Below are 21,132 nucleotides of genomic sequence, written 5' to 3'. Positions count from 1 at the left end.
GACATTTTATTGTCTTTAGAGTGTTTTTTGACAAAGGGCGCCAAAATTTAAGTGAAATAACACAATTTTCGCAAGTTGTAAATTAAAAATTTGTTTTGTGATGTTAAAAATTCCGGTAAGTACAAATAAATGTTTGATTTGTATAGTATTTTATATAATTCATTGTAGAACTAATAGAAATATTACTTTTTTGAGAGTTTTGTATTACAAAAAGGATTATAAAGTTGGTGGCCAATATATTACAATTGTGTTAGAGGTTTTGTATAGGGAATGAGTGTTCAAAATACCACCGTTGTTCGTTCTTGGAGTATTACTTACATTATATTGTTTTATTTATTATTATGTAGGTTTTATTCATGATTATTGGTTTTCTTCTTTCAGAGTAATTAGTAATGGCTTCTAAAAGAATTTTATCCGACAAGGATCTTCAAAATATTTTAGAAAACTGGTCGGACATAGAATCAGACAATGACGATGAAGAATTTATTCCATCCCCACAACATGCGCTGGAAGAATTACCCTACGAGGACGTTATCGAGCGCCGACTGGAACAAATTTTTGAGGGTGGTTTAGAACTTAGTTCCGTCGCAGAAACAGAACACGCGACTGCATCAGAGGAGAGAGACATGGTGATAGATCTGAACGCTGCCAATTTCTCTCTAAATTTGGATAAAGCTTCAAAGCCACATAGGACTTACCAGGACTGGAAAATGAAAAAAAGGATTCATAGCATCCCTCAGTTTACTTCTAAATTTTGCCCTAAAATATCTTATTCTCATAAAAGTCAGCCAATTGATGTCTTCAGTAACCTTTTTCCAGATCTGTTGATAGATAATATTGTGATGGAGACTAATCGCTACCCGACTCAAAAATGCAGCAAGAACTTTCAACCAACGACGTCAGGTGAAATAAAAGCTTTTTTGGGTGTGATGATAATGATGGGTTTGCATCCACTACCGGATTTCGAGTTGTATTGGTCTACTGATCGGTTTTACAACAATCCAGACATTTCATCAACGTTTAGTCTAAACAGATTCAAAAAAATTTTAGAGAACTTGCATGTAAATAATAATGAAAACGAAGCTCCACGACACTCCGCAAACTTTGATAGGTTACATAAATTACGACCTATGATAGACCAACTGAATAAAATATTTATTGATCAAGTTGAAGAATCGAGCGTTTACTCAGTCGACGAGTGCATGGTGAAGTTCAAGGGCCGATTTTCAATGAAGCAGTATATGCCAATGAAACCCATCAAACGAGGGTATAAGGTATGGGCATGTTGTGATGCACGGACCGGATATTTATATTCCTTCGAAATATACACAGGAAAAACTGAAACGTTAGATGATGCGGGATTGGGTTTTACAGTAGTAACAAATTTATGCTAAAATGTACCACGAGGTTCATTAGTTACTTTGGACGGGGTCTCTTCTTTGCGCGATACTTCGTAGTCTCACTGTATAGTTCACTACCTCCAGTCTGAGAGTTGAATGTGTGCGTATGTTTGTACGTGTGTGTTGCGCGCCTGCGTATTACGATAATTACAGTATTTAAGAATGATATTATAATTCAAAGTGAAAGATATCAATCATCCTAAAATTGGATTTGTATAAATTGAACACAATTATTATTATTATTATTTATATTATTTTGTAACATATTTTATGTAATACGCATTATTGAAGTAATATAAATAATCCGAATAATTACAGATATATGTTTGTTTCTCTTATCATTTTAGCAGATGCGTTCATTTACCCTTTTTTTCTATTCGATATATATCATAATTATCGTTCGTAAGGAGTAAACTCCAATCGTGCGTCGTAGCTGACACACACACACTTTTTTATTATTAAAGCCATTTCCAGAATGTCTCTTTCTCGATCTTTTCTCTACATTTTGTCCCCTAAAACAATACATTCAAATTAATAAAATCTTTTATTTGCACATAATTTGTGAGTAATTGATTAGTTATTAAATCAGACAGGTTAGTGGAATAAAAAACATACCGTGAACAGGAACTACGACACACTTTTCGCAAATATTTTACGCGCAAACGCGCTTGCTACGCAAACGTCAGTCACTGCAGGCAGCCGACGAAATAAGCGACTCACTAATATGGCTACTTGAGTACAAAAAAGTCGCCTACAGCGGAATTAGTGCCAATGCATGGACAATCATAGTAAAGTAATACGGCATAAGCGGCGGAGAAATATTAAAATAATATGTGGTAGTAGGGTTTAACCGACACTTCATCATGAAATTTGATTTTGGTAATTGTTTATAAGCGACAACTGTATTGCAAATTCGTGACTGGTAGTAAGGCATAACCGCCGTTCAATGTTTTGACGACGAAGGCAAAGAGGCATTAGCTCCAGCTTTCAAAATAGTTGTTTGGTGGTAAAGAGCCATAAGCGCCCTTGTAGTGTGAAGCTAAGGCTAATATAAGTTAGTGTTAGAGTATTATTAAGTTAGTTATAATAAAGACTTCATCTAAGCAAGACGCCTTTTACTAAGAACCTGCCTGCGACATCACTACATGGCGACACGCTCACCGGAAGGCGTTAGAAATGAAAAGTAAATAATAAACAGAAAAAATGGAAATTGAAATAAAGATTGAAAAATAAATAAGAAAAAAAAATGGGAAGATATTAAGAAGACATAGGATTCGAAAAAAAAATGGATTAGACACAAACTGAAGACTAATACGTGTTCGGATTTGCAAAATCGAACAGATCAGCGATTACACCTTTTTGCATAGTTGCAATTGACGCGCAATCGCTTTCTTTAAATTACTTTCATTAACATAAGTTAGTACGTGACCAGCAGCCACTAAGGCAGCGCGTATTCAATACCATTACCATTACCATTACCAATACCATTACCAGTACCAGTACCATTACCAATACCATTACCATTATAACCATTACCATTATAACCATTACCATTATAACCAATAAAACAAGTTAACCAGTAAAAGGTTGTCCGTTGGTATCAACCAACCATACCAGAAACAAGAACTCTTTTCAATACGAGTAACTACTGAAAATTAAGACTAAGAGAAAATATTAAAATATAGACATACTTAAAGAAGATATGAAGAGAGAAAATGTCACCAAGACAAGAAGACGAAGATGAAGATTACGCCAAGAACATCCTAATGACAAAATAAGAAACTAATAAACGACATCGGGCAAAAGGACACATTCATCATCAATTCACGGCAACAAACATCGACAGCGAGTAAGGGGACCACGTCCTGTCATCATCATGGCCCGAGTATTACTCTTACGACGCGACTTCTTAAAGAAGTCGCGTCGTCTCGCCCTCCCGTGGACATCCCAAGTCCCAACTCAGTGAGACCCCTGTTGTAAGTCGAAAATTTAATCTGGTATGTAACTGTTAGTTTAAATAGTTTAAAAAAGCGTTTAAAATTTTATATAAGAAAATTTTGTTTCATTATAAGAAAAGGTTTATTCTGTTTGTGTGATTTTTTTACAAATTTGTTATTAATTTAGTTTCAGTAGCCAATATTGTTTTTTGTAACGCTTTATAGTGAAATGTATAAATGAGCTATTAAACAAAAGCAGGACATACTAGGAGTTATCGGCGTGCTGGAGCTGAGGCTGGCGGATACTGAAAAGGCCCTCGTAGAGGCGGACCTTGCAGCGACCCAAAAAGAGCTGTTGCATCAGCGGGCACTACGCAACGGCCAGCAGCAGCAGACCCCGGCGCCAGCAGTGCAAGCGAAGCCCGACTATGCGCGCGCGCTGAAGCTCAGCAAGGGCGCAGCACCAGTCCCGATCCCGAGCAGTGGCACGGCCGTAGTGGCATTCTACCCCGCGGAAGCGGAGGTAGAAAAATTAAAGACTGCCGAGGAAACCAAAGCTGAGCTTAAGACTGCTGTGGATCCGAAGCAGCTGGGCATCGAAGTGCAGCAGGTTAGGAAGGTCGGGAATGCTGGCGTCGTGGTCAGAACCTCCACGGCAGAGGACGCCCGCAAACTGAAGGAGGCCGCGCCAAAGACGCTCCGAGTTACGGAGCCAGCCCGTAGGCAGCCGTACGTCGCGCTCCGGAATTTAGAGAACGACACCAAGAGCGAGGACATCGGTCAGTCCATCGCCGAGCAGGCCAACCGCAGAGGGCACCAGGAGTGGACGGCTGAGCGGGTGAAGAAAGAAATGAAGGTGGCCTTCAAGAAGGGAAGACCGACGGGCAGAACCGCTACGTACGTTCTCCAGTGCTCCCCTGGCCTCCGCCACTTCCTCCTAAGCGAGGAGGTGGTATACATCGGATGGCAGGTGGCAGACGTCTGTGACTACGTGGCGGTCACCTGCTGCAATAAGTGCCAGCAGTTCGGCCACCCTGAAAAATACTGCAAGGCCGCTCAGCCGACGTGCAGCAGATGCGGTGAGACTGGCCATTGTGGGCAGGAGTGCAGCGGGACGACGACCTGCTGCGCCACCTGCAAAAAGTTCGGGCGCAAAGAGGCAGACGGCCACAAGACGATGGCGAAGGAGTGCCCTGCACGCCAGTACGCGGAGGCCCGGAGCGTAGAGATTACCAAATATGGATAAGCTCCGGGTAGGACAAATAAACTTGGCAGGCTCCGCGGCGGCCACCAAGGAATTACCCGCGGTGGCCGCAGAACACAACCGCATCCAGCAGCGCGTACCCCCCGTAGACCAACGACTGTGACCGGGCACATCTTCAATAATACTGTTTTCTTGTTCCATGGTGAATGTCCAGGGCCAGCATGGACTCCGCGTTGTCCTTTTCTTTCGACGCCTTCGGGTGTTGCCTCTCCTTGTAGGATGGGTGAAGCGTGGAGTGATGAGGGCGACCACACTGGTTTACGTCGCATGACTTCGATCGGCATTCACTTCAGCGATGCTTCTTCTTTAAACATTTGAAACATAATCTTCATTGGCGCACGAACTCCTATCTTCGGTCGACGGGTAGTGCCGCATAGTCGGGGCACTCGGCTAGCTTGTGCTTCTTCTCACAGCTAGGGCAGAGGTTGTTCTTCCTCGGCGACGTTGTAGACTGCGTTCGATTTTTTTTTATTGATAATTTTATCTCGTCCGGGAGTTCAAAGCGCCGATCGTTCGCCACTTTGACTTCCCGTGGCGATTTGTGGTTTGTCAGGGAGCTAATAGCTACTTGGGCATCCTGTGTAGTGACAACGTTTTCAGGTAACGTCTGTAAGTCGGTCGAGTTAAGGATTTTGTCGAATTTAGACCAGTCGACGATGCGCTTGGTTCAATCCTATGTGCCTCCTATACAGGTCTATGGTCAGGTTTCTATGCTTATCCTCTGTGGCTACTTGGAGCCTAATGGCGTGTGGGGTGAAACGAGCCGAGTCATGCCGTTTGCGTGCATGAATTTTGAGGTTTTGTCCCACTTGGACTTGTCCCTAATAAAAATAGGCGGTGGGAGTTTACTTTTCGGCCCTCTTTGGCCGGAAGTTTGTGGTTCGCCTTGAACTGCGGCCTGGAGTATAGGGGCATACTCTGGGTTGGGTTTTTTATTAGGACGTGGCGTAATGATGGATCTTGATTTTTTTTTACAGGCTGAAAACCGTCGGAATCTGAGTCGGTTAAAGTAGCGTCCGAGAACGCCGGAATGCTTAGTTCCGAGTCAGAAGGGTTTTGGACATCCTCCATCGGTGACAGTACTAGACAAGATGGAGGGCTGGGTGAGGACGGGCCCTGTGGTGATGCAGGGATTGTTTTAGCAATGGGGCGGGTTGAGTGCCTACGTGAGTAGTACACGTCGAGCACATTCGGGTAGCATTCTTTTAGGAATGCTTCCATGTCCTCCGACGGGGACTGTGCCATAATGGCACGAAGGAAAGTTTGTTCCTCCCTACTTAAACGGGGAGGTGTGTGCCTAGCGTGTGGCCCTAATGTCTCAATCTGGTGGAGCCACTGAACTTGAAATTTGCCACAGAGGCCTGGTATTTCTCCAAGTTCGTCACGCGTGGGAACTGGGGGGCGCTACGCATTCTGCCCCTAGACCAAGCTTGATTAGAATGGGGAGGTGCTGCCCGTCCAAGTCGTACAGCACCTCTACACTCACCGGGCATAAGAGATTCGTGTGGAGCACTATGTCCAGGACATCGGGACGGTGGGACTCGACTGAGAGGATGTGCGTGGGTGCCTCTGGCCCAAGCACTTCATAGCCCATTGCCTCGGAGTCATTGTGCAGTTTGCGTCCCACTGGATAGACCGTGCGCGAGCCCCAAGCCGGATGCTTGAAGTTAAGGTCGCCGGCCACCAGGGTCGCAATATCACCGTCCATGATGTGCGCGATGTCCCGCGGGTCAAAGCGGGGACCAGGTGGGCGGTAGGCCGCAAACAGCCGCAGGTTCCGGCCCGCCATGCACACAGATACCCCCATGGAGCAAGTCTTGGTGAATGACGGGAGCGGTAACTCATCGTGCACCACGTCGCGGCGGACCGCAACCGCCGTGCCCCTAAAGGCAATACTGGTCGGCGCGATCTCGTCGCGGCAGTACCCGAAGTAGTTAGGCAATCGGTAGTTCTCCGGTAGTTAGTAGTAACCGGCTCGCTGACGCCTGGTATGGAGCGCCGCTAGGGAGGAGGTACCGTCGCTAGGGGGTCTATGGAACCATGCCCAGAGCAGCAGCGTGCAGCCAGCGAGGGACCAGGAGAAGAACGCTATCTTTGGCGAATCCAAGGAGGAGTTATTGAACTCCGTGCACCTGGCAGTTAAAGGTATTATGACCGTAGCATCAGCCTCCAATAAACTAAACAGCCGAAAAGCAGAGCATAAGCGGGCAAGGCCAGGATATCCTAGCCGTTATTGGTGTGCTAGAACTGAGGTTGACCGACGCTGAGAAGGCGCTCGTGGAAGCTGAGCTTGCGGCCACGAAGAAGATACTGGCCATGCAGCAGTCGGCACTGAGCCGCCAGGTGCAAGCACCTACGCCGGCTGAGGTTGCGAAGCCGGACTATGCCAGGGCGCTAAAACTGAACAACCGCGCGGCACCCATCCCCATCCCGCAAGGAGAGTCAGCAGTGGTTGCATTCTACCCCACTGAGGCCGAAGCTGAGAAGTTGAAGACGGCAGAGGAGACGAAGGCTGCGCTGAATACGGCAGTCAACCCCAAGGATCTGGGTATCCAGATCCAATAGGTGCGGAAGGTGGGGAACGCCGGCGTCGTCGTGCGGACCTCTACGGCCGAGGACACCCGTAAATTGAAGGAGGCTGCTCCTAAGACCCTGCGGGTCACAGGTCGGATGTTGGCGGACTACTTTACCGACCGTTGGATAGGCCTGTTTGTGGGAAACTAGGTGATGTGGAAGGCCTCCACGATGGGATGCCCATAGGGCTCGGTACTGGGTCCCGCGCTCTTGAACGTGCTTGTTGACGACTTGCTGAGTCTGCCAATTCCCTCGGGCTCCAGCTTTGTGGCGTACGCCGACGACGTCTCGATCCTGATCGAGGCGGACTCCAGGGCTAGCATCGAAGCGAAGGCCTCTGCTGCTCTGGATGTCGTCAGGGACTGGGGGGCCAGGAATCACCTAGCGTTCTCGCCCACCAAGTCAGCTCACATCACCATCTGGGGCAAGTTTAAACGTCCGCCTATCATCCGCATGGACGGCGCCGGACTCGGTCGCCGGTCGTCGCACTGTGCGGACGTGTTTCGTGCGCTCCGAGTTATTACCCCGCGTGTCTTTGCGTATATTATTATCTTATAACTATTAATATGCTGTGAAACATTGTGTGCGTAGTGTGGTGTACACTGAGTGGTGGCATCATCCCCCAAGGGCGAGGTTTTCAACCCCCGAGACCCTGAGGTACTCTTTTATTGTTATTTTAGAACTTTGTATACACGAACTCGCTATTTATAACTTTTATTGTGTTAGTTTAGGTTTAGAATAGGTTAAATTAGTTTAATTATTAATTAAGTGGACAATTAAGGCTGGTTTTAGTCTTACGCTGACGGCACGCGCCCCGTCAGCGCTGATGGCCGAGATATATGAACTTCTAGGAAGCGTTTTTGAGTGACGCGTAGCTATCAGCGCGCGGCGGTCAGCGCTGATAGCTACGCGGCCGCACGCGTCGCGCGTCGGCCCCGCGTAGCTGTCGGCGCTGGCGATCGCACGAGCGCCTCTGCTTTCAGTCAGTGTTCTAGTGTCGAGCGGAGCGGACGTCGTCAGCGCGTATGGCGAACCACGAAGTGGATACAGGTCGAGTTATCGATGAGATACGCCTGAGGAAGAAATTGTGGGATGCATCCGATCCACTCTACAAAAACAAAGATGCAAAAAACAAAGCCTGGGAGGATATTGTGGACACATCGTTCGAAAATATTTCAGGAGATGAAAAACAACAACTTGGTTTGTTTAGTTTCTTATTTTATTATCTGAATATCTACATTAAAGGACAAAGCCTTTTCAAGTTAAAATATACACGAATCTTGCCAGGACACGCTTCCAATAGGGCTCGCAAAGTACTCGGCAAAATGTTCTCGCAGAGCGTGTCCAGACCTGTTTGTAGGTACAGTTGGCAAGTCTACCATACCTTCAATTGTAAGTGTGTCTTCAATACGATAACCATCGCGAATTCTTATAAAGTTATGCAATACGCAGCATGCTTTAACTATATTCTTTGTAACATCAAAACTTACATTAATAGGCGTATGAAACACTCTGAACTTGTTCGACATTATACCAAATGTCGATTCTATGTATCGTCTACTGCGGCTCAATCTATAATTAAATATTTTTTTCTTATGGGTCATATTGGATCGTGTATATGGCTTCAGAATTTTATTTGATATTCCAAAAGCACCATCACCCACGACTACATGTTCAACTGGAGTATTTGTTCCAGGCAGTGGCTTCGGTCCTGGAATATTTAAAGTGTTCTGTTCAAGGCTCCTGTATAGTGTACTGTTTTGAAATATAGTCGAGTCCGAGTTTTTCCCATATGTTCCAATGTTTACATATGTAAAACAATAATCTGCATCGCACATAGCTAGCAGAACTGTGGAGTAAAAATGTTTATAGTTGCAGAATATTGATCCACCACCGGTTGGATTTACGATTCGGATGTGCTTGCCATCTATAGCGCCGATGCAATTTGGAAAGTTGGTCTTTTGTAGAAAACCGTTAGCAATATTTTGCCACATATCAGGAGTATTTGATGGTATGCATTCATCGTGTAGCGTTTCCCATATTACTTTATACACTTCGTCCACGATCTTAAGGCGGTATCAGACGGTTCACTCGAGAGAACATTCACACGAATGAATGCTTCATTTTTCTTTCATTCCATGTTCACACGACTTAGTGCGAATGACAAAAAAAAGAACGTTCATCTGTTATTTACTTTAAATATGTCATCGGTTGAAGTCGTGCGTCTCGGAATCCGTTTAATTTGTGATCATTTAATCCAAAACTTAGTAAAAAAGAAGCAAAGAAAACGTCGACGTTGGTGGGTGCGGCCATGGATTGAAAGAAGAAATATGTTTGGAGCTTCGAGCACACTGTTGAGAGAACTAGCTGATGAAGATCCTGAATCGTATCGCAATCATTTGCGAATGGACGAATGTAAATTTGAAGAACTTTTACTGCTTATTGCTCCGAAAATAACGAAACAAAATACTTTAATGAGAGATAGTATACCTAACCGAACAAAACTTCAAATTGTACTGAGATATCTTGCTACTGGCGATTCTTTTGGAACCTTAGAAGTATTTGGACGGCACTTGGAAACTTTATAAAGGTCAGTAACATTTTAAACTGATTAAAAAACAAATAGGTAATATTTTTGAAACTTTTTAATTAAATGCACATGTTTGACAATTAACATTCACACGATATCTTTAAGAGCTTGTATGAGTATGTTTTCTTGAGTGGATGGTGGAAGAACAATTTGTGAATGTAGTTCTTGTTGTGTTTCTGAGGGATAGTAATGATCACTGACCGTTGGCGAGTATACTTGCTGGGTTGGCGAGTGATAGGTTTCATATTGATGCGACCGGTCGATATTTAAAGAGGATCGTGTACTTGAGCTCGATTCAGATAAGGACGTCATTTGTGCAAGACGTTCCTGGGTCATCACCGATTGAAGTCTTTCCTGACATATTAATGCCCTGTTTAAAGGCATTTTCTTTAGTTGTATTGCCAAACTTTTACAAAATAAATCAAATTCATCTTAAACTTGCTCTTTGTTTTCCTTGCTTATAGCTTTTAATTCTTTAATTGCCATATCAATTGGAATGTCTGTCTTTCGTTTGCGGTTGACTGGTTTTTCAGAATACAATGATGTAGACGATATTGTACCACCATTTCTACTATTCTCAGCACTAGATTTCGACTGCTTCTCCCTCAGTCAATATAGATAGTACGGTAGCTATAGAAAATACTCAAGATATATTGACGCAAGAAGTTTTTTCAAACACTCAACAGGGTGAGCAGAATTACCGTGGTGTTGATTCAGCATCACAAAAACCTTGGCTGGAAAAGAGAAAAACAAGGGCCAAGAAAGCAAATCCAGAAAGTTCTTCATTTAAAAAATAATTATTAACTTTATTAAGTAACCAGACACCAGATCTTGCTGCTGACGATCTAGCTTTTTTCGCTTCTTTAGGTCCAATTTTAAAAAGTTTTGATGTAGGGCAAAAGCTGGAGTTTAGATCGAGAGTGCTGCGCGAAGCCATGGATATTCGAAATTGTAACAGAGCAAGTAGCTCAAATAGCTCTTACTCCAATGACGCAAGGTCTACACTCGACACGTATGCTACATCATACAATTATCAGACTCCAGGTTACCAAGGGTACGAAACCAATGATGCTCCAGGTTACTCTAGTTATCAAACAGCTAGACGTACTGATTAATAACTATATTTGTCTTACCTATAATATGAATAACTACTATTGTACTATTATTATTATTATTACTATATACTATATTATTTTACTACTACTATCATTACCTATATATATCACATATTATATAATAATAATAAATATGATGTTTTGCTACCTATACTTTACTACGATTAAACATAATGATAAAACGAGTAAACATGTATTTTTTTTTTACCTTAAAGTCATCATTAGTCGTTCAATCGGTGGTATAGGCACAATTCGTAAGCTACAATGGACCAGTTTATCTTGTATCTTTGCCAGTAATTCGTCAAAAGTTCTAGTTGACATTCGAAAGTAATTATAGAATTTACTTTCGTCAGCCCTCAAAGTGCCATATAACTAGACAAAGTCTCCTGCAACGGCTCTCTGCTCAATCAATGGATGAACATGGAGTCTTCGTCGTCGCCGGTTTTTATTTTTTTGGAATAGATAGTACAAGGCAGCAATAATTAATACCCTCTGCATTTTCTTCGTCGTCTGTACAGTAAGGCGGTCAGTACGATACTAAAACGAGTCACGCTGAGCCTCAGCGTTGACAAACTACGCGCTGAACTATGAGCGCAGACGGTGAGCATAAGACTAAGGGTGAAGCCAAACGAAACGAAACGAACGTAATTTTATGAGTTGTGAGTCGCGTATTTTCGGTCACTTATTTTACGTTCAACTGAATTTCTGTTGAGCTGCCAGACGGACGTAATTTATTCAGTTACTATTGAGCGTTGGTACGGGGTATTTGTGTCATCAAGTGCGATGGATCCATTGAAAATATTGTGTATTTATGAAGCGTATTCAGAAGATGATACCAGAAAAAGAAGCTGGGTGAACCCACTCAATAGTGAGAGGCTGATACGTGGACAGTTCCATACATTATATGAACGTGTATGTGCAAATCCAGATATGTTTAAAAACTACTACCATATGCCATTACATGTTTTTCAAGAATTATTACATCAAATAAAACCTTTTATTACTAAATCGGACACAAATATGAGACTAGCCATCAGCCCAGAGGAAAGATTAATAATAACACTCAAGTAAGTTTTAAAATATTTTAATTATTATTTTACTTTAATATAAGGATTAAGGAACAAACTGCACAGTGTTCTATGTTTCATCAAATTCATTAGTTTCATTGGAGTTATATTCATTTGCCTGTGTTGTGTATCCTCTATTTACTGGTGTCGGGTAGTATTGATTGCTGCTGTTGCTGTAGGAATCGGAACAGGGTGATGAAATATGAGGCCAGTTTGATTGTGTGTGCTGTTCTGGAATTTGATACTTAACTTTATTTAATGCTTTCATAACTTCCATGCGAAAATCGAAATTCTGTTTCTCTGTCATTTTGGACATCTCCGGCAAAAAAGATAATAAAAAATATCGATTAGGATCCTTATCATCATTATCAAGCTTTTTGAGAAGAGATTCTTGAAACAGTGTCATTGTTTGTTTTTTATTTTTTGTTCGGGATACAGATGGTTGCGATGACACTGTGGGTGTCTGCTTTGACGTCGACGGCTGGTTTTGGTATTCAGGTGTTTGCATTGACGCTGGCTGGCTGGTAGACGGTTGATACAGCGGTGAGTCCGCTTCTGTGGATCTGAATTGTTCATCAAGAGCTTCATCATCGTTGTTGCCAGTTATATTACTGTCATCGTTATCAGTGTTTTCAGGAGAAGTTACATTTGAAAATGAGTTCCTTGACTGTTTGGTAAATTTTAAAAACTGCAATAAATCAAAATACGGGCATACTTTCTTCTTCTTTGCTGCGCTACCACTTCTTTCTTCATTTTCTTTTTTTTTTCACGCGTGTAATAATCTCTTACGGCTTTCCATTTTTTTTGCAGAAATTTTACTGAAAAGTAAAAGATTTAAATTTTAATAGGATGATTATGTTATTGACTTATGTACCTAATAAAATTTAACTTAAGTTTTTTGAATTGTGTTCAATTAATTATTTTTACATTTTGTTTCAGGTATCTTGCCAAAGGTATTGATTTAAATACAATAAGTGAAGACTTCTTGATTGGGCGTTCTACTGCGTATGATATCGTTAAACATACCTGTATACAAATATGGAATGTACTTCAGCCTAATGAAATGCCAGAACCAAATGAATCTATTTGGAATTCGAACTCCGAGCTTTTTTATAAGAAAACTAATTTTCCAAATTGCGTTGGGGCAATAGATGGTAAACACGTCAGAATAAAATCACCTTCACACAGTGGTTCGAATTATTATAATTATAAGAAATACTTCTCCATCGTGTTAATGGCTGTGGCAGATGCAAACTGTTGTTTTACAACGATTAATGTTGGTGATTATGGAAAAGAATCGGATAACTCTATATTCAGAAATTCTACATTAGGTCAAAAGTTTTTCAGAAATGATTTAAATTTACCGGAAGATAAAAATTTGCCCAGTTATACAAACGAACCCCAACCTTTTGTTTTTGTTGGAGATGAGGCGTTTGGTTTACACAGAAATATGATGCGCCCATATCCTAACAGAAACCTAGATAGAAACAAACGTATTTTTAATTATCGTCTTAGTAGAGCGCGACGATGTGTAGAATGTGCTTTTGGCATATTAACAAATAAGTGGAGGGTACTCCACTCTTCAATGCAAGTTAACCCTGACTTTGCCATTGATATAGTTAAAGCTACATGCGTATTGCACAATTTCGTGCGAAGGAGAGTTGGAGCTAACTTTGACGATGAGTTTCTGAAGTGTCCTTTACAATGTATTCGACAAATTTCAAATGGAAGAAGGTTGTCGAGTTCTGCTATATCCACCAGAGATTTTTTTAAAAATTACTTTGTTTGTGAAGTAGGAGCGTTACCCTGGCAAAATCGAATCAATTCTGTATTCTGATATTTTACAAAAAAAATCCTTATTGGTAATTTTAATATAGGATACAGCATATAGATACAGCCGGTATAGATATAATATATCAATAATATGTTAATAAAGATTTGGTAAAAATACTCACTTTTCTTTTCTTTGTCTTCGTTTCTCAAATTGTTCCATTCTTCAAAACAATTCTCAGCGACCTCTTGCCATGCTTTCTGTTTCAAAAACTTGTCACTATATGACTTTTCTGATAAATTCCATAGACATGGCCGTTGTTCAACTTCAACAATCAATTTTTCCGTGTCGAACATTTTTGCAAGCGAGAAACGTGTCGACTCCTACGCATCCCGTAACGAACTGTCGTGTCCTCGTGTCGCTGCCCCGCTAACCGCTCTCCGCAGCGCCCCTCCGTCGCCCCGACAGAAATTCGGTCGAGTTTATGCGCGTGAGTCGGCAGACAACTCATTTTGCGTCGTCGTGTGGTACAAACTACATTTTTGTATGAAACCGAATGCAGCAGAAATTACGCGACAGAAATTTCGCGACTCACAACTCATAAAATTACGTTCGTTTGGCTTCACCCTTAAACCAGCCTAAGATAGGTAGGGAGGTAGTACAATATTTTTTTTAATTAATGTTTAATTTGTTTTGAATAATAGTAGGTTTCTAAATGATAATGATTATTTATAATTTTCAGGACGACCAAATAATAAAAGAAAAACCACACAATATCTGTGTACCTGATTTTGCTGGAAATGACATTCTAGTGAGATAGGATAAACTAAAAAAACATATTTGTGATCCAGAAGCGCCTGCTACACCTACTGCTTACAACAAAGCAGTAAGTACATTCAAAAATACGGGGATTGACATAATTCTCCTCCTCTGAAAAACATTAAAACCTCATTATATAAACACAGAAACACAGCATTTCAAGTGGATAGAATTGAGTGTAAGAGTGTTAAGGAAGTTGAAATCCCAGTCTGTTCACCAAAAATGTATTTTAGCTGACTACAATGATAACGACACCCGTATAATGCGGGTTGCAGACCAAGAGCTAAGCTAAGTTAGTTTAGCTTAGCTCGCATAGCTGACGCAGTTTTCCATACTTGTGTGCAGACCTCAAACTATGCGAACTAAGCTATGTGAGCTAACTAAAATATGCGAAGCTAAGTTAGTTGTGTATGCCGATGCGCAGCTACACGAGCTAAGCTAAGCCCCTCCCGCTACCCCGCACACCCTTTGCACATCCTTCGCCAGTGCTGTCCAGTGTTCTTTGTTGTACGCACGGTTGTTTAGTAGCGATTATGGAGCAATTTATTGAAACTGTTAAACAATTTCCTATACTATGGAACACACAATCAAAGGACTATCACAACTTAATTAAAAAGGATGTTGTATGGAAAAGAATAGTGGAGGAAATAAGTAATCCAGACATACCAGACGGTAAGTTTAATTAATATTTATTTAAAGTTTAATCTAATTTATATATTAAAATAATTACAAAAGGATTCTCTGACTCGAAATGCTTCTCTAGTTGCTCGTAAGTTGTCGTATTGTACCGATCTTAAGTGACCGTCAGAATGGCGGGTGTAGAGTCGTATTTAGCTCTCAAATAGTGTCAAAACATTGCTTCCAAGTTGCTTCCCATTGCTTCCAAAGACGAGAGAGTTGCTTCCTTCATAATTTAGAATAAAAACAACATTTTAAGTTCACCGGCCATTCTGACGTCAGGATGGCCGGTGAACATAGCGTAGCGTAATAACTATGCATAATAGCTGAAATTTACAAATACCAAAGATTGCTTCTCAATTGCTTCCTACGTTATTCGTAAATTTATACCATACAGATATTTAGGAAACAAACATGCCGTAAAAATTTAAAAGAAAGCCAAAAGCGCCTATTTAAAATATAAGAGCAAATTGTGGGTTAAACAAATATTACCTATGTTCAATCCATGATATCATTTCAACTTTCTATGGCGCCCATTGACATATGTGCCAAAAGTGGCGAGTAACGTACAGTCAACGGCAAAAGTAGTTGATCAAAATCGGACACACAGTACTATTAGTTAATATTTGGTACACTTGATAATCTCGTGCTTTAGAAATACTTCACCGCCACACTATTTTGACGCAAATTACGATCATTAGTATTGAATGTACGATTTTGATCATCTACTTTTGTCGTTGACCGTACCTGCCTCCCTGAAACCCGCAGAAGGCTGTTGTGGCTATTATCTGCTTGAGTAAGCTTAATAATATTGAAAATAATATGCTATTACATTCAAATTAACATTTTTTGATGTGAAACATCTATAGCCGCACGTAAAACCGATTTCTGGCGTGGCGACGCATGCCGTGGCCGTGACGATGGTATATATATACAATTATACAGTCTATATGCAGTAGTGTGTACGGTGTGGCGACGCGTCGCCATTCGCAATCGAATTCAATAAATAGTCATCGTTATCTGGAAAAAAATTGTAATATTTTATTTTATCATTATGACATATTTAGTTCCTATCACAATATGTTCTTTTCTGCATATTACTTTTACAAAATAATGTCGATGTTTCACATCTGCCAGGCGTCCCGTGTCGGCTCACATTTTTTTTATTTATGAATGTATGTACATTCCTAACGTAAATAATGCATTGTGGAATCACTTTTTTGTTTGAACTTCTTATAATTCTGGATCTCATGTCGTCGTAACATTGCCATATTTTTCCACGCCTACAATGCGCTTTGTAATGGCCCATTTTACCAAGCACAGGCGGAACAAACTCTATGACTGAAATTAGTTCATATTCGTTACTTTGTAAAAATAATGTTACGGGCGTTTCATATACAGAAATAGGTTCCTCTGATATTTCAAAACTTACAACATTGCTTATTTAAATGTCTTGATACCTTTACAAGTAGTTCGACGGCACGGTGCCATGTCCGGATAATTTAATAGTGTGTTTGCAGCCTCTTGAATATTAGTTGCACGTTTATCATGTAAACGTAAAACAGGCAACTTTCTGATTACTTTATTAACCGGACAGTCTAAATTCGTGCAAGATTCTTTTTCTTTTGCACTGTAAAGGGAGCATTCAGTCAAAATTTTATCAAAAATATACAACACGTTGCATTCGCAATCCACATCAATAGTAGATTCATTTTTAACGTTTTTAAAATAAGTTTTAGCCAAGGATGTTCACATAGCTTTTATGAGCTGACAAAAAATATGGTCACTTTGTTCTATTATTTGATTTATAATACTCCCATCGATGTATGACAAAGCTAAGGATTGGCAAACAGAGTCCAGTGCACACGTGTTTGTTTTAATTATAATCTCGTTGTCAATTACAAATCCGCCGCCGTTTGAAAGCAATAAAACTTTTCGTTTTGGTTGAATCTGGCGCTCTTTTTTTTCTAGACCAAGGCCTTTCCAATTTTCTACCAAACTGGGATTATCTGAAAAAACTGAATCATCACTAAATTCGGAAACAACTTTGATTTTATTTTTAATATGCCTTTTTCCTTTTTTCTTTCCCTGTTTTTTTTGTATCAGTGAAGTAACTGTTTGCGATTTTTAATTCTCCGAGTAGATATTCTAGATGTTTAATTATAAACTCATCAACACGCAATCGGTGAGATTTACTATCGATTTTGAAAAGGAGCCTTTTCATATTCTTGAAATAGGACTCCACATTTGAAGATGTAGGTTTATCTATATTTGATTTGTAAAGGTTTTTCATAACATTGGACCATAATGGAAACTGGCTCATCAATCGCGATAAAACATTAATAAAAGCTGGAAAATAGTAAAGATTTTCGTGGTTACCCATATCATTCTCATCACATAGAGTAATGATAATTTTTTTAGAATCAATTTTATCAGAAAACCATTGAGGAAGTCTTTGTCAAGACAATGTTGCATTTTCCCGTGCTATGCTTTCGGAAACAGAATCTTTAAATAAGGATTTACTGGAATCTTCAATTTCAGTATTTAATTGCACACTATCTTCAATTTCAATTTCAGTATCCTTCACATGAAATGCCGAAAGTTGTTTTAGTTACCTCTTAGAGTGTTCACACCTTGACGGTTCACCTTCATAGTTAATGCCGTCTCGTTGGTTCAAGCATACAATAATTATATCTGATATAATATCTTTTTCTTTGGCATAGTCGTCGCAGTCTTTTAGCTCAATTAGACACTTCACATAAAAAAAATTCACTCTGATATCTGTGTGCTTAAAACAAGACAAATTAAATAAAATTTTGATGAAATGGCTCGTGTCTATGCGTATGTAGCATGTATTATCATTAACTTCTCCATCTTCCAATCTTCTGTATGATTCTTCAACATATGGAGCCGTGGACTCATGTTTCGTGAAAGCTTTCACTGCTGCGCCAATTAATGCGGAAGAATCATCTAAGTTTACCTCATTGGGAACTGGATTTTTGTTGCTCCAAGCTTGAAGCCACCGACAAATTGTATCCATTGACTGGCTTTCAGACATCATTTGTGAGACTGGAATAGAACTCTTATTTTCCTGTGTTTTCATAATCAAAACATATAAGAATATGTGTCTAGTCACTATACATTTATTGTTGGAACCTAATCCTTTGAAGATGCTGCCAGTAGCATCAATGCTAAGAATTAATCTATCAAGTTCCTTAATATTTTTACAGCAAGTATCTTGTAAGTGAGTCCAATAATAAACATAAAAGGGGAACAAAGATATATGCTTTATGACTTCTTTGTACGGTGAAATTTGAGTCATTGTCCACAAAGATAGTAGTTGGTTTGTATTATAATACGCACTTTGTTTTTTTTCATACTTAATTTGCCTTAAGCATCCGACCGTGGGTAAGAGTGGTGGTTCAATGTCATTAGTATTCATAAGTTCATTAGCTAACTGATTGCGATATGCGATTGCAGATTCGGATTTTTGTCCTTCTGACATCTCTACACGTTTAATTGGTGATAATTTAATTTTTTTGTCGATAATATGAACGAATAATGCATTGATATCAGTGATAGTACACAAACAGTGAGCTATTTTATCGACAGGCCAGGAAATGACGATATAAATGGATGCTTTGCATTGTTTACATAATCCTTTGCAACTGATTTGTTCTCCATTTCTAACAGAATATTGGTTAAACATCCAAGAACAGGGGCTTTTTGTTGCTTTCCATATCTCTTCACGCAATAAATGAGCCCATGCATGTTTCGGCAAACAGTACTTTTGTGTAATAATTGTTTTCAAATTTCGCTTAGCTCTGATTTGCTTACTCAATGGCAGTATTTTCTCCCACTGGTATAAATCTATCATGAACTCGCACTTCACTGTCTTTAATGTTGATTTTTTTATATCAGGTGTAGCAGCATCATTAAACTGGACACAGTCATCTACGCTTATTTCGGTTACATCGAAAAAATAATTATTTTTTTTTTAACAGAAAGATACAGTCCTTTTTCAGTAATAGGTCTTGATAACACACTCTTTATTTATATATTGTATATATTGTATTGTATTTGTATATTGTTGATAGATGGAAATAAATGTTTATAAGATGAAAATGCCTTTTTTTGTTCATCCAAGGAAACCACAAACTTCCTTCCTTGTTTCATTGTAAAACAAATATATTTCACAATCAAAGTCCATTTATTATCAGCACAAGTAAAATAATCACACCGCAAAATAATGTGTCAAACAAAATGTCAAACATGTGTCAAACTAATACAAAAATAATCAATCTACCGACATTATAGTAATTAACACATAAAATTATCGGAACGTAGTTATTAATATTTTTAACCCACAATTTGCTCTTATATTTTAAATAGGCGCTTTTGGCTTTCTTTTAAATTTTTACGGCATGTTTGTTTCCTAAATATCTGTATGGTATAAATTTACGAATAACGTAGGAAGCAATTGAGAAGCAATCTTTGGTATTTGTAAATTTCAGCTATTATGCATAGTTATTACGCTACGCTATGTTCACCGGCCATCCTGACGTCAGAATGGCCGTTGAACTTAAAATGTTGTTTTTATTCTAAATTATGAAGGAAGCAACTCTCTCGTCTTTGGAAGCAATGGGAAGCAACTTGGAAGCAATGTTTCGACATTATTTGAGAGCTAAATACGACTCTACACCCGCCATTCTGACGGTCACGATCTTAAAGTTTGCTGTTCTTCAATATTGACGGTATTTGCGTTACTAGTTGTCGTTCTTGAAGACATTCAAATGCTAATTGACATTCAAATGGTCGACGAAACACACGAAATCGCGCTGACAATATACCGAACGCATTTTCTACTACCTTTCGTGCTCTACTGAGACGATAGTTAAAGGTGTTTTTTGCTCTGTTATCTAAACATGTACTCCGTGGGTACGGTCTCATAAAGTGTTTTTGTAATGGGAATGCTTGATCACCTATAAACACAAACGGTGTTGGCTCGCCATCAGGCGTTAAAGGTTTATGATTAGGTAAGTTTAGTTGCCCGTTTTGTAATTTGTAGCCAAATGCGCTATCTGCAAAAATACCTCCGTCGCTAAATCGGCCCATTGAACCAACGTCTATTATAATAAATCTTTTGTTCGCATCAACGACTGCGAGAAGAACGACAGAATGAATTTTTTTATAATTAAAATAATTAGAACCCGACTGTGGAGGGCATTTTATTGAGATATGCTTCCCATCCACGGCACCAAGGCAGTTAGGAAATTGCCATTTATCATTAAAGTCTTCTGCAATTACTTCCCATTCACTTTCTGTCGGTAACTTCATATATATTGGTTGCAAATGAATCCAAAGTGCATTGCACACCTCTTTTACAATCAAAGAAACTGTGTTATTACCCACTCTGTAATTATATCCAATTGTTCTAAAGGAGTCACCAGTAGTTAAAAACCTGAAACATATAAATATTTATTATTAAGTTTGACTTGGTGTTTGTTACAGTGAAAACTGCGAAGAATGAGTGGAAAAAGTTACGTGATAGTCATCGAGAGTCACTCAAAAGGATGAAAGCCAGTATAGTGACCGGCATGAGTCGTGAGCACAACTGACAGCTGCGCAGTAGTTAATGTTTCGCTCTCTTTGGCGGAATGAAGAAGCCATGGGGGCGGGGCGGGGTGCCGAGCTGCACGCGATTGGTTCCTCAGTCAATGCACATCGTCTATTGGAGGCTCGCGTGTCATTCGGCTACTGTACACTTTCGTGCAATTTTAGCGACTTACGTTTTGGATTTTAAAATAGTAGTTTATTTTTGTTATTTCGTATTTGTTAAGTGTTTTTGTTTTAATGTAGTTTATTTTTATTATCTCGGTGTATAAAAGTGTTGTGTTTTTTAAATTTTTGGTTTTAG

The 21,132-nt window shown here is 40.0% G+C and overlaps 1 protein-coding gene and 1 long non-coding RNA gene across 2 annotated transcripts; both read left to right on the top strand.

Moving 5' to 3' along the window:
- The first annotated feature begins 392 nt into the window (after window positions 1-392).
- On the top strand, window positions 393-4,612 carry LOC140752702 (uncharacterized). Its single transcript, XM_073087036.1, has 3 exons — window positions 393-1,274; window positions 1,990-1,993; window positions 3,580-4,612. The coding sequence occupies exons 1-3, from the start codon at window positions 393-395 to the stop codon at window positions 4,581-4,583; spliced, it is 1,890 nt and encodes a 629-aa protein (XP_072943137.1). The 3' UTR covers window positions 4,584-4,612.
- Window positions 4,613-11,075: 6,463 nt separating this feature from the next.
- LOC140752828 (uncharacterized) lies at window positions 11,076-21,127 on the top strand. Its single transcript, XR_012103469.1, has 3 exons — window positions 11,076-11,947; window positions 12,887-15,209; window positions 20,727-21,127. It is a non-coding gene; the product is annotated as an uncharacterized LOC140752828 (long non-coding RNA).
- The last annotated feature ends 5 nt before the right edge of the window (window positions 21,128-21,132 follow it).

Source organism: Epargyreus clarus, unplaced genomic scaffold, assembly GCF_041222505.1.
Source record: "Epargyreus clarus isolate Ecla_fem2 unplaced genomic scaffold, WU_Ecla_fem_2.2 ptg000025l, whole genome shotgun sequence".
Taxonomy (NCBI): Eukaryota; Metazoa; Arthropoda; class Insecta; order Lepidoptera; family Hesperiidae; genus Epargyreus; species Epargyreus clarus.
This window is presented reverse-complemented; position numbering and strand designations above follow the sequence as displayed.